Source organism: Apus apus, chromosome 2, assembly GCF_020740795.1.
Source record: "Apus apus isolate bApuApu2 chromosome 2, bApuApu2.pri.cur, whole genome shotgun sequence".
NCBI classification, from domain to species: domain Eukaryota; kingdom Metazoa; phylum Chordata; class Aves; order Apodiformes; family Apodidae; genus Apus; species Apus apus.
This window is the reverse complement of record NC_067283.1, coordinates 95,221,862-95,236,651: the sequence shown is the minus strand read 5'-3', so window position 1 is coordinate 95,236,651 and position 14,790 is coordinate 95,221,862. Positions and strand designations below refer to the sequence as shown.

The 14,790-nt window shown below is 40.8% G+C and overlaps 1 protein-coding gene across 1 annotated transcript; it reads left to right on the top strand.

The window, feature by feature from the left end:
• The first annotated feature begins 2,900 nt into the window (after positions 1-2,900).
• Positions 2,901-13,904, top strand: GALR1 (galanin receptor 1). Its single transcript, XM_051611171.1, has 3 exons — positions 2,901-3,607; positions 10,624-10,689; positions 13,342-13,904. The coding sequence occupies exons 1-3, from the start codon at positions 2,903-2,905 to the stop codon at positions 13,657-13,659; spliced, it is 1,089 nt and encodes a 362-aa protein (XP_051467131.1). The 5' UTR covers positions 2,901-2,902; the 3' UTR covers positions 13,660-13,904.
• The last annotated feature ends 886 nt before the right edge of the window (positions 13,905-14,790 follow it).

The window sequence follows — 14,790 nt, the reverse complement described above, 5'->3', positions numbered from 1 at the left end:
TCTGCCCAACATGTCTAGTCTTGCCCTTTCTGAAGCTCAAAAGCCATTCCAGTTTTGACAAAAGTAGACCTTTCATGTCAAAAGTGTTCAGGACTAAATTCAATAGAACTAGGTACAGGGAAATGCATGAGGAACACACTTAAGAGATCTGTTTTGCAAAGGTAATAAATTTATTTTCCGAAAGTGGGATGTAAATTTTGTACTGATTTTTTTCCTCCCACTTTTTCAGGTAATTTATGTATTTAATTATATAAATTCTTATACTGAATGAATAAGATTTTTTCCCTTTAGAACTTTCTATTGCATTAAAATGTTACCAGTTTACTCAGTCTAGATCACAAGAACAGTGGATTAAAATGTCAACATCTGTTTATTTGTGGAAATCTTAACAGGAATAATGAGTGCTGTCAAACTTCACTGATGTAAACGCTGAAGGCTCAAAAGGTCTGTCAGCCTCTTTTCCTAAGGCAGAAAGCTAAAATAAAGTTGTCTTCTCCGGGTTTTTCTCCCCTACTGCTCAGGGGCAGTCTTTTAGGTACTGTATATGTTATGATACATGCATAACATAAAAGAAAGGCTTGAACTGCAAACCTGTCAATTGAACATCTAAGGAAACTAATAGAGTCAAGACTCCCATGCAGATCACTAGCATGATTTTCAGGTTGCTTTCCCTTAAAACTGATCTTGTTTCGGTACCCACTTTTCCTGCTTACTTGTCTGTAAAACAATCTAATATTCTCCGGTCACCTTTCAGACTATACTATTGAAAAGATAATATTTCTTAAGAAGACAGAAAAGTGTGAGCAATGAGGATTAACACAGCATTTCAGATGGAGAGCTGTGATCAATGCAATGTTAGCATTAACTTCAGCGAGGCTCAGGTTGCACTCCTGACATCCTAGAAAACAGTGATGTCTGGAAACCAGATGGGATTCAAAAGCAAAACGTCAGTGGTATTCAAAACTATTTCGTGTATCTCAGCATATGAAGGAATTCATGGTGGCAACCACAGGCATCTGCAACACTAAGGAAATCTGTGGAGACTTCTATTGACTTCCACAATATCCTCAGAGCACTTCCAAAAAGTCCACTGTATCTGATATATTCTAGAAATGTATAACAATGTTCATTCTCAAACCCTTCACAGAAGTAGAGACTAGTAGGTTTGAATTGTAATTGAATGTGTCAACATAACGATAAGGTACGCACAGAACAAAAAACCCCACAAGACTTGTTAGGAATGTAACTTCTACAGCAAGTAATTTCTAAACTGAGTTATAACAGATGTAGAACACAGTTCAATCCAAATAAAAATTTCCCAGATCTGTAGAAACTGAACTGTGCTCTCTCATTATGTGTTCCCTTGGACATAATGGACCAGACCATACATGAATTTAATTAAAACTAAAATCCACAGAAGTCAGTAGCTCTGCGGTCGGCTGCTGCACAGCCTCAATAACAGCAACAAAAGAAAAGGTAGAAAAAACCCTGTCAGATCGTGGGCAACAAACAAAAGCTCAGTGCCTACAGCAGCATATCCGAGCAGATCTGTTTCTCCCTGCTGCTCCGGCAGGAAACCGGCTGCCGGGGAGCACTGAGCTCTTGAGCAAACAGGGCTCTGGCTGGAGACAGCGGTCTCTCTTCCAGCCTACACCTTCCTGCACCCCCCTGCCCTCTACCACAGAGGGATTTTTAACAATTAGCAGCCAGGATCCCTAGAGAAGGGAGATTAAAATACATCGCCACCTGTAGCCCACTCAATGGCAAATCGAAAACAAATGTGTAAGAACCCTCACGCAAATCTGTCCCGTTCACAAGGCAGATGTGCCTGCGTGCGCATTTACACCAACTCGCACCCATATTCTGCAGGAAGTTTTGTATTTCGTCCAGTTCTGCAAAGACTGGCCTTTCAGCAGGGCCCATTTGGGCACCTTTAGGCGCTGCCCGGCGCCCAGCCCGCAGCCGGGAGGTGCTGGAGCAGAGGAGGAGTTTTGCAACGGGGGCTTCGGGATTTGAGCCTGGAAAGCGGCCAGCCTCTTTTTTTTTTTTTTTTTTGAAAGGAGTGACGTCTGCCACCTCTTGTCCCTTCAGCTACTGTGCATTACGGAATAATTAATGAAAGCCCGTCAATTAGGTGCAAACAGAGAGCAGAGGCCGAGCTTAGCCGGACTCACGCTCGCTGCCGGCTACCTGTTGCGGCAGCTTTACGCAGGCGCTTAATTCTTTCCGTCTTTCCCAGGGAGTTCATTTAAGCCAAGCTGCACCTGCCCAGCGCCCTTCCAGCCACGCTGCAAGACGCGGCTTCTGTGCCTGCCCACCCTAGGAGCCAGGGCAAACAGCAGAACGAAGTTTCCTGAGCCTGGGCGGACAGAGCCAGTCGGTCCCGCGCTCCGGCTGCCAACCCGGAGCAGCGCTGCGGAGGCAACTGCAAGTTGGACTGGGGCGGGGGGGGAAAAGGCGGGAGGTGGAGGTGAGGGGGGAGGAAGGGCAAAAAATCCCCTCCCCTCCTTTCTCCGAGGAGACACCCCAGGGATCGCAGTCTCACGGAGCAGCGGGCGAGACGCGGAGGCCCCGCAGCTCCGCGGGGCGGGCCCCGGGCGCAGCGCGAAGGGTCCGGGTGCCTCCCCCGGCGGGGCAGCCGGGCACAGGGTGTTGCCTGCTCGGGGGCAGCCGGGCTGAGTCCCCGCGAGTGGCTGGGCACTCCGCGGGGCGGCATCTCTTCTCTCTCCCTCCATCCCTCCACTAATCCATCCCTCCGTCCTTCCCCCTCCCCTTCCCGTCCCTGCTGCCGCCCGGCGCTGGCAGGGGGCGGCCGCCCTTTGCTTGCCGCGGTCTGTGGTGTCAGGGAGCGGCAGCTCCGCTTTCCGCCCGCGGGAACTTTGGGCGGCTGGGAAGGGGGAGGATGGAGCCGGGGGAGCCCGCCAAGGTGCTCCGTAACCTGTCCCTGGCTGGGGCAGAGCCTCCCCGCGGGGAGTTCAACCTGTCCGGGCCGCTGGAGGCAGAGGGGAAGCTTCCCCTCTTCGGCATCGGCATCGAGAACTTCATCACCTTGATCGTCTTCGGCTTGATCTTCGCCCTGGGGGTGCTGGGCAACTCGCTGGTGATCACCGTGCTGGCGAGGAGCAAGCCGGGCAAGCGCCGCAGCACCACCAACATCTTCATCCTCAACCTGAGCATTGCTGACCTGGCCTACCTGCTCTTCTGCATCCCCTTCCAGTCCACAGTCTACGTGCTCCCCACCTGGGTGCTGGGTGCCTTCATCTGCAAGTTCATCCACTACTTCTTCACTGTCTCCATGCTGGTGAGCATCTTCACGCTCTCGGCCATGTCGGTGGACCGCTACGTGGCCATCGTGCATTCCCGACGTTCCTCAACCTTGCGTGTTTCCCGCAATGCCCTACTGGGTGTGGGGCTCATCTGGGCACTCTCCTTCGCCATGGCCTCGCCTGTGGCTCACCACCAGCGCCTCTTCCACCGTGATGCCAGCAACCAGACCTTTTGCTGGGAGCACTGGCCCAACCCCCGCCACAAGAAGGTCTACGTGGTTTGCACGTTTGTCTTTGGCTATCTGCTCCCTCTGATGCTCATCTCCTTCTGCTATGCCAAGGTGGGGCAAACTGGGAAGTGGTGAAGGGTTTGTGAAAGGGAGGGGGTGAACAATGGTGGCAGGTGTCCTGGAGCTGTGGGGACGTCTCTGGGCATATGGAGGGACATGGCACTGTCTGGAGCCAATGGGACAGGGGTGAGTTTAGCATAAACGGAGAAAGCACATTTTACAAGCAAGGGCTGACTGGGGATCACACACGTGTGTGTGACACAGAAAGGTCAGGACCAGGATTGCCCACAGTGAAGACAGGGGGTTTGTACAGGCCATTACTGGGGTCCCCTCTGACAGATTTCCTTGTTCCAAAGTGCTAAGAAGCCTCTGTGCTCTGCTCCTTTCTCTGTCAATGCAACTCTCCTACTTCCTTGCAGTGCTGTATGAGGAGTTTGATTCAAATAAAATACAATAAAGCAACAAGGTGTTCAGGCTTCAGATGAAGCATTACAGTTCTTTAAAATGCAGTGCACTTAAAAATGACAGAAATCCACCAGCTGGCTCTGATCAGGTTACCATGTTGCATGCAAAAGGTGCATCATGCTGCCTAATTCCTGTAGGCCAGGTCTTTCCCCAGTCCAAGTGGATGGGAGATTTACCTCTGGCTTTGGGAAGGGCACATGGTGCCACGGAACAGTGACAGGAGGACCTGGGTAGGAAAAGGCATTGTGTAAGGGTGCCTGGATAATGATACTTACGGACTTTTCTGCTCAGGCAAACTGTCACATTTTTCTGGGAATATTTATTGCAGCCTTCAGTGTAGGGTCCACTGCTTGCTGTTGGATGGAATCCGGAGCACTGGCTGCTACCTGCTGAGTTAGGCAGAGATCCTCCTGCTTCTGTGCCAGCAACTTTCTGTAGCAGCATTTCTCCTTAGGCGGTAACTTACATTTGAGGGGATAGGTCTGCTCTCCCAAATAAGGACTGTTTAAGTGTTGAGAAGTCTTTAATTGACAAGTTAAACAGATGTAATTAATCTATTAGATTTGAACAAATAATTTTATGCTCTGTTCAGTTTTATATGTATTACATCAGCTTAATTGTGATGTGCAAATTTAAGATAGAATGGCATCCAATTAAGCGAAAACTGAGTTATGCAGCCCTCAAAGGGCAGCATTTCTTAATTATGGTTTGTAAGGAAACAAGTCCAACCTGGCAAACGGAGAAGAAATACATGTTTTCATACATAAACTAAATTCTGTTTTCCCTAGGTGAATACACTGGTATTTCATCTACTGTGGTGAATATGACTGAGCTGTGAGAAGGATGAAACTTGCCATAGCCAGAGAACATCAGAGTTTTAAGAAAATACTATATCGTTCAGGGAGACTGTTACCAAATGCATGCAGGGGGAGCTTTTCAGCTATTAAGAATCTTCCTGGTATCTTTCAAAGGCAAAGCATATTTGGTTTCAGCATGAAGTACCAGCCTTCAAATTATATGGCAGAAGACTGAAAACAAGTCTCAAAATTATGACAGCCCTGCATAGTAGGGGGGGGAAGGAAATATGCCTAAACAAGATGTAAGCATAGTAAATGTAACACACCATGTTGTCACAAAGCACCACTACAAAAATAGATACCATAATATCAGTATGAATATGTATTTTGGAAAAAAACCCTCAACAAACAACAAAACAATTGTGTGAAATATGTGCCCAGAACTAGTTAATAAAATAAAGGCCACTCAAAGTTCCAATTAAAATATTTTGCTTAAATATTGCCAAGACTAGGGTATCTCCCTTACTGGGGGATGTGTTTTGACTCTGTAAGTATGATCCTGCTTGCCATGATGTCGGGCTGGAGAACCTAACCCGAAGGGGTAAGTTCTGGGAGACACCTAGGAGATATGTGGCATTCCCATCAGTGTCAATGAAGCTGAAAAATGCCATGACTTCTACAAGGTTATTTGATGTATTTGCACCCTATGGCATCAAGGCTCATTCCTGCCCTCCTTAGGAGCTGCTGGCAAATCTTCAGCTGCAATATTTTAGCACATGGAACGGAGTGAGGATAAATTAAGGATGATTTGTGTTGAAAATGAGAGCTGAAGCTTTAGGTTTGCCAAAGCTATTGCTGCGCTCACAGCTCTGCAGCAGAGTGGTCACTGTGGGCTTCTACTGCTGTCAGTAGAGTACCATGAAGTACAACAACAATTTTGGCTTCTGGATGCACACAGAATTTAGAGGATTGCTGCTGTGTAAGAGCCTCAGAAGTGTTATAAAAATAAACGCATTAGTTTCTTATGAACTTTGCTGGTTTTCATGAACCATGGGCCAGATAAATAAGACAGTCTTCTGATAACAGGAGACTCATTTTTCTATTTGCATATATTGCCTCTTCCAGAATCCTTTAAGGCAGTTCTGTTTCTCTTGTAGGCAAATTGCAGCTGAACTTTCAGTTTTCAAAGTCTCATTTTTTAAGTACTCTAACAAGGAGTTGAGTTCTTTTCTCTCCCTCACTCTCTCTTAAAATATGTTAAATTATTTGTGTTTTCCCCAGTGGGCAGCAAGACTGTTGCAAACTACAGAAGTGCTAAAATAGTGCTAGGTATGTGGAAAGAGTGTCCCCCCACAAAATCAAAACAGTGAAATCTCACGTGATGTGCTCTTAAAGCAGAGATTTATGAGATCGTTCTCTGTCTTGTGTGTACAGATACTTATTTCCTCTCTCCCATGAAAACTGGGTCAGTTTCAACCAAATTTGACAGGGGAGGGAAAATGTCAGAGGAATGAATGGTATTTCCCTAGTTCTGTGGAAACAGGAGTCAGTAAAGAAGGTGGAGTCTCCCTCTACTCTCTCTTTTAAGGAGTCAATTTGCACTCAGCTGTTAAAAATATGACATAGGGAGAAGAGGTCTTATGTCATTCTGCTTATGGAGGAGACTTTGGGAACACACAGTCAAGATATCACAAATCCATAGGAAACCAACTTTTATTGGCTCACAAAGCTACTCTTGAAATGAGCTTACCACTTCAGCCAGAGGAGCAATGAAAATATAGTTACCAGTAGAGTTACAGTGCTACACGCTTCTAGACGGCCTGTATTTTTATTTCATTACTTATCATATCCCTTATATATTTTTTAATAACTGACTTTTTGTATGTGTTTTGTAACATTGCTACAACATTTGCTCACTAATGTCTTCTTAAAGGGATAAATGATTCCTAGTTAGCTTTTAACAAATAACATGTGCCAAGGTGAGGCAATGTGACAACTGATTTTGTGTACCTCTGCTTTTGAGTACCCAATTATGAGGCTTCAGTCCTTGAAAGTCAGGCCTCCTATCAAACATTTAGGTTGGACACCTAAAAAATTTAAAAAACTTTTCTTCCTATAGATATGTTATCAGCTTTTTTTTTATTATTTTATTTGCCTTAAAAGTGTTTCTATTATTATCTATCATTCTGAATATTCTGAATTCATGGAAGACAGTTATGATTTATAGACTTGCTTAAAAGTAAGCCATAAAATGTAGAAACCTCAACATAAAATACAAGCTTGTGTGGTGCTTGATTTAAGATACTATTATCTTAAATCTTGCTGAGCAGCAAGGGAAAACTACTAAACTACACTGACAAAAAAAAAAAAAAAGAAGAGTATGATACATTACCAAAGATTATTGAATGAAAGAGGGTGAAGGATTTGTTGTGACAATAGAAGTAGCATGATTTCTTTGAAAAATGGATTGCAGGCAATGGCACTTGGATTTAAATCAGGTTCATACTATAAAATATGGTTCAGCTTGTAATACTCACATCATGGCTCTGTTAAACAAGCACTTTGTTCTTACTAGATTATGTCCTTGACCAGGCTTTCTTGCTGCATGATTTTCAATGACTGAGAAGGAAGGTGTAGTCAGTGAAATGTAGCCAGATGGGAAATAGTCTCTGCAACAAGTCTAGACTTCAAACTTTTATATTGTTTGGTAGACCTATACGAACAGGTACAGATCTTTTAAGCTATTTTTTTCTCTCTCCCTTATTGGAAAAAAAATCCCCTTTTCAGCTTTATTTGGTCATAGTACCTCAACTTGGGCTGTCAAACTATCTGAAGGTAGTCTCTGAAACAAATGAAAAAAACCAAATAAATTAGAAATTGGTAGTCTGTAGGCAAAATTCAGGGCCTCCCAAGTGCCATCAGTGGGAGTTGTGGTAGCACAGCCTGGACCATCCTGGACCTTCATATACTTCTGTGATCCTACAAGTGTCCTTACATTCTCTTTCCCAACAGTGTAGCTTTCTTCCCACAACACCCCACCCTCATCTCCAGGAAAAAAAGGAAACTATTCTTTCCCCAAGAGCCAAATGCACTCTCAGATCAAGACATACATGAAAGCTGGAGTTAGAAAAGCTTCCTGTAAAGGTTTAAGTTTTCCACAGAGCTGAATTTTTTGAAAATGTAACACTTTGTTTAAGAATGTTGTGACCTGTTTTTCAGCAAGGTGAGTATTTAATTCCCTGAGTTAAAAATGCACCACATTTACATTTATTAGCAACTATTTTGAAAGACTTTCCTTGAAGAAATAACCTGAGACAAAATGAGATGTTCATTTAAAATTACCCTTCATTTTGGTGGTGCGACAGTGTTGTTAGAGGAGCAATTGCTTATTCATTGGCCCAGAGAAGAGGTAATTTGAACAGGACAGTGAGGAGAGGTGTCTTTGATTTGCCTTGTACTGTTTATGCATAAAGACCGCCTTTAATATCTCTCCATGGTGTTCTCTATAGGTCTCTGAGTGCTGTTCTACAGCTGTTGATAGGTAATAAAATTCTGCCTATTCCTCTCACTGCTGCTTTACATACCACATACAGGCAGCATGTTTTCTTTGCAGAGACTTACTTTATGAAATATGTATATAATTTGAAAGAGGGGAATTTGAGAAGCATTAATTGGAATGTTATCATCTAAATTTTCAAATATCCCCAAAATACCCAATTTAACAGCTTTGCCTACTGCATCTGTCTTTCTTACTGCTTGGGGATATGGTTTAGTGGTGGCTTGGCAGTGCTAAGTTAACAGTTTAACGTGATGATATTAAGGGTCTTTTCCAACCAAAACAATTCTATGATTCTATTCCATGATCTTTCATTGGTCTGGAGAGAGATGCAAAGCAAAAAGTTGTGCTAAAAGTTTCAGAACAAAAAAAATAAATAGAAATGTTCATAACTTTAAAAGAAGATTTTGCAGTCCTGATTTCTGGGAAGAGTTTATCTGACTGTAGTTTTGGGCTGTGAGGGAAAATCCCAGCACAGTAAAGTCTCTGGGAGGCAGCTGCTGGGATTTTCAAATGTCCAGTAGAAACAGTCCATCACTGTAAGTTATGTGAAAGGGCTATGCTAGGTGAAGCAGCAGAGATGGGAAGTGAACTTCACTTTTTTTCTCTCATGCTCTTTTTTCTTTTCACCCATGGACTAAGAAATTCAGCTGTCTTGCATGCCGTGCCAGCAGGTGGAAAAAGAGTGTGTGAACCAGAGGATCATGTCCTTGGTCTTGTGCTGGACCTCAGAGCTTCTTTTGTCCTTTCCTTCCACTCTGCTACATCCTGGAGGAGGAAGAAGGGCTGAAGCCAAAACCAGACCTTTTCAGAGAAAACCCATTTATTTTTCTTCTGTCTTTCCTGAGCTGCCATTAGCCTTGGTAGTGGCCTGGCTGGTGTTTCAGAATAGAGAGAGTGTACACAGCTGAGCCTTTCACACACAAGAATGTTCATGCACAGATAAGCACAAATGAACTGCGCTTCAAATGTTAAGTAGTCACAAGTGAATTTTCTTGTTGCCTGTGGTTCATTGGTAACTAAGAGTATATACTTAAAAAGTGGAATCTACTGCTGAGCTATGGTTACTAAAAAATGTCGTCTTATTTCTTGTAATTAATGTAATTAATTTCTTGTAATGTAATTATGTTTCTAAGACTCAAATGCCAGAGTGGGATCAAGTCAGTAGGTCATCTTGTCTGGTGTCTGTCTTGGCAGTAGTTAGCTGTGCATCCTAGAAACAGAGAATGTCCTCAGATGATATAAGATAATGTTATTTCACACACTTTTCCTACCTCAAGAAGCCTCTTTATAAGCCCTAAAATTTTCTGTTATATTCCTTTAAAAAATAATTGTAATGCTTTGATGATCTTACTTATTAAATTGTTCTCAGCTCATCTTAGAGCTATGTAAAATGCAACCTAACTTTAATCATCATCTAACTAAGCTCTACACTTTGATGCTCACTCTAAAAAATTCTTCTTACCATATTTTAACTAAATGCTTGAATTGCATTAAACATTTTCTTTCTTTTTTTTTTTTTGTGGTTTACAACTTGTTAAACAAATTCAGCTGAAAAGCACATTCGCTGCCCCCCGTGCCTACAAATCATGCATCCACTATCCAAAATATTATGTGTAAATAATTTTTTTTTTAACTTTGGACCTTGCTTTTGGATGATGAGCCTTTTGAGACATATGTTGAAAATTACATGTGAAAGGTACATGCTCAATTGTCATCAAATTGTTGAGAAAGGCCATACCTTTTAGTAAAAATTATTTCTGAATGCCTGGGCTTCTTTCAAAGATCAAATAGTGCCAACATCCTAATAATATTAACCAATGATCCATCTGAAGAAAGCAAATTACGCAGGTGACTCAGAAAATCTCTGACTCAAAACATGTATTTTCTATGTTACATGCAGTAAAGGTCATTCTAAATGAACAAGCACTGATATTTTTATGGAAGAGGAATGATTGTTAATTCTTGGTTCATGATGCATTTCCATATCTTGCCTTATTCATTTGTAATATGTATTTGCTATGTAATTCATCTGAATTGTTATGTAATAATTCAGTAGCAGTCTGCTTCATATTTGTTGACTCACACAAATGCAGATACGTAATTCCTTTGGATGTTATACTGTGCACTTTTGAAATGTGTAAATTGCATCAGTGATAAGTGACTCATGCAGTACTGGAAAGCATACTCTGAAATAGGTTTGAATTTTAGAAAATGGTGAAATACAAGATGCAAATTAATCTTTTCAGGTTCTTAATCATCTGCATAAAAAGCTGAGAAACATGTCAAAGAAGTCAGAAGTGTCCAAGAAAAAGGTAGAGTGTTTTCGTTACCAATATTTGTTAATATTTTAGTTTTGTGTCTAAGCGAATTCGATATTATATTGCTTGTTGCCAAACATGTAATGGAGAGAAGGAATTTAAATGAAGCATTTAATTACATATTTGCTGTCGCTCGGAACTTACCAGGACTGAACTAATCTTTTCTGATCCAATTTTTCCACCTCAGTGCATCAAGCCATTGCCTGAAATCCCAATATTTTGAACTTCAGAGCATCTGAAATTTAAACATGAGGGGTTTTTTTTGCCTCACAGATATTTTCCCCTAACATTTAAATATCATTTAATAATGTTTTTTTTTTAACTAGCTGTTTTTAAAAATGTTATATTAAGAATTCCTAGGTTTTATGATGAAACGTTAAAATGAGTTTTATTATGCTTCCTGGTAGGAGTCTAATAAGGGACTTTTAATGACTCTGCAATTCTATCAGTTTTCCACAGAATGTCTTTTTCTCTTCAAGACTTAAGTCATATACTGGTTACAAATAGAATCATGGAGGTCTTAAAAGCAAAATATAAGCTTTGTGATTTAGAACATAAATAGATAATATTTAAAATATATGGTTATATATTGAATTTGTCAGTTAATATAACATGGTTCTGATATTCGAGCAGATTTGACCAGAGACATCATTTGCCTAACTTCTCAGTTTATGAATGTGGAGTCAGAAAACCCCTTAGGCTACAGCTCTTCACTTGATCTGATCGCTATTACCATATGGGCAAGCAGACTGTCTGCAATGTAAATGAGGTATACATGGGCTCAACAGGGAATAAGTATGCATTCTCTATGGCTTTGAAAAATATCCTAGTCAAGAAATTTTAATTCCTAGAATTAAAAGCATTATGGCCCTGATTCCGTAAAATACTTAACATACATATTTTCGCACTTAATGTCATCAAGACATTAAGACACCACAAATGTGGTGTTTTCAAAGGCGTTCTGTAGATGCCATCTCTCTACTCCATCTAAATTATTTTCAAACTGGAAATATCTGTGCAATTCCTTTTAAAAATTGCAAATAAAAATCAGATCTGGCTAGGAACTAGCTTCATAGCTTCAGGGAAAAGCATTACAGATATGCCCAAGACTGCTTGGACATATCAGTTTTCAGTAATCAAAGGGGACCAAAAAAAAAAAAAAGGCAGCCCCAAACTCTTTTTGCCTTAGAAAGTAAGTTTCTGACCCTAGGGCCTAACTTAGGTTTTCCAAAGCCACTCTGTTTTCACTACTGTGCTGTCTCTTTCTGGTTACTGTGTGTTTCTTTTTTTCCTTCTACTGTTTTGTTAAGAATGCATTTCAGGCCTAACTATACATTTCTAGCTTTATTCAAACCCTTAAGAAAATTTTGGTAAATAAAACTTTGTTTTCATTTTTTTTCCCTGTGATTTTCTATAAGAGAAGTCATGTTGTGATTAGGTAGATCAGTCTGAATTACTAATGACCCTTAAACAATTCAAGAAGCATAAACCAAGTTCAATAAACCAGCAAAAAGCCTAGATATTCTCCATGCTGCAGTATTTACCACTCTGTGGCCACTGGGTTAGCATCCTGTAAAGAAGAGCTTAAGTTATCTGAAAAATTATGTTGTAAAGTGTTAATACAGTAATTATAATGGTCCGTAACATAATATGCTTTGTAATTAATATTTGGTTTTTGTTAGGAGAGTGATTCAGCTGAATGAGGCACTTGTTAGAGGAGTAGATATTAATTAGTTGAGCAACTGCAAAGCACTGACTGCTGTTTCTGAAGTAAGTGAAAGCTAAAGAAAGCATTGACTGTCAAACTCCATTGTGCCCTGGCAGAATACCTGCAGCTCCTGAGAGGGCTGTACTGACTCACACTGTAGCTGTCTGGATGGATCTAATGAACTGGATGGCCCTTCCTCTCATAAATAACAGAAGTGGAGTCAGGAGGCAGCACTGAGGACACATTGTGTTCCATTTTTCTGAATTCAGTGTTAGGTGGTGAGCCTTCATTCCCAGATTTGTTTTGACAATCTGCAGTCACCAGGTATTTTAAGCTCCTTATACTTATCTCTGTTTTTTCCCTAGTTGTATCTTGGAATGTTGTTGAATGACTCTCCCTGTGGAAATGTTATATTTAAAGGAGAGACTTTCAAAAAAGCTCTGCTCCTTTTGTAGACGCTTGAGCAAAATGTTTGAGTGCTCTAAGATCTTCCACCAGCTGCCTTCGTGTATAATAGATGGCTCTAGAATTTTGGTCAGAAATCCCTGTGCACTGTACTAAAATATGATTCACTAGATCAGGATGAGACTTCCCAAAGACCTATGTTATCATTAATTTACCTGAGGCTTATGAAAACCTCAGAGAAGGCTGGGCTTTTGTGTGGGAATTCAGGAACATATTTTTTTACTTTCAAGCAGAATTATACATTTGCCTTTTATGGTGGCATATTCAATGCTAAGGTGCTTCTTGCAGAAGTTCACTATGCAAAATGAAGCCCATCTAGGTAATGGAGTAAAATCGGCAATAAATATTCCAAAGTGTGTTCTTTTTCAGTATACCTTTCTCCCCCCCAGCCCCCAAACAATGGTATTGAAGCTGGTTAAAGCTGATTCTTCAAATGCTCATCAGACATCTGTGTTTTCCTTTCCCTGTCTCAGACAGCACAGACTGTGTTGGTGGTTGTGGTGGTTTTTGGCATCTCCTGGCTGCCGCATCATGTGATTCATCTCTGGGCTGAATTTGGAGTTTTCCCACTGACTCAAGCCTCCTTTCTCTTCCGAGTAACTGCACACTGCCTGGCTTACAGCAATTCTTCTGTGAACCCGATTATATATGCATTTCTCTCTGAAAATTTTAGGAAGGCCTACAAACAAGTCTTCAAATGCCAGATAGGTCATGAGTCACCTCTGAATGATGCTAAGGAAAATAAAAGTCGGATAGATACACCACCATCTACCAACTGTACACATGTGTGAACTTTGAAAAGTCCTGTATGTTGGCTCTTCACTTGTGTGAAGTAAACACCTAGAAAACAAAGCACAATGAACTTTATCCCTGGGGTTTACTTTAATAAAGCTAATCAGTATTTAATATACTGAAGTTGCATTTGTAGCAAAAGTTTCTGAGACTGTCATGAAAGAAACCTGGGTTGATTCTTTGCATCTTAAATAGCTTTGTCAAATTAAGGTCTTGGACTTTTAAAAGATACTTGGGAGAAAAGTTGGAGATGTTGTGTCTATGTTCTTACTAAGCATATGGTGTATAAACATTCAAACATGCACAAAGGAAATGTTGATATGGACAAGTAACTTTCTGACATCTTACTCCATCAAAGTGAAGAGTTGGCTAAATTTTCTGGCTTACAGATAATAAATACCATTGTACTATGATTTCTGAGAGGAAAACTTGTTCTCTTCTCAGATTGTTTTGAGAATGCCTTTTCTCTTTATAGTAAGGATGGGCTTTATTCGGCATTGTAATAACCTGTCTACAACTTGAAGCAATTGCTTTAGAGAGGAAATGCTAATTTTGTCTGTTTAGCTGTCTTTTTAATGTAATATACTGATTTATGATGGACTTTTCACCACTCCATATGTCTGCCTTACTGTATACATGGAACTTTTGTGTACACTATATAGGGTTTTATTTATGGTTGGTATGTCATTGTACCAAAATGAGGATTGTGTATGTTTTGTTAACTTTGTAGACTTGGAGATGGAGATAGAATTTTAAATGTGCAGTGCATATGTAAGTTTTAAAATATTATGTTCCATAAAACAACTCTGTACAATGCTTAAGCATTTTAAAAGACTGTTCCCTTAAAAGCTGTAGGAGTGGCTTGATATTGTGTAACTCTAAATTGGAAAAATTCAGGAGGTGGCATTTAAATCCATACAAAGTACATAATGGAAACAGTCCAATTCTGCAAATTTTTAGATGAGTAGTTACATCAGTTTTATGAAAGTACTTAATGAGTCTCTAAGTGGTAAACCACCAAAGAAATAGTGGAAGGGCACTCAATCCCTTGAGAACATTATTATTAGATGGAGTAAGATATGCTTTTGCCTTTTTTATTAATGACCTATAGACTCATAAATGAAGTAGAA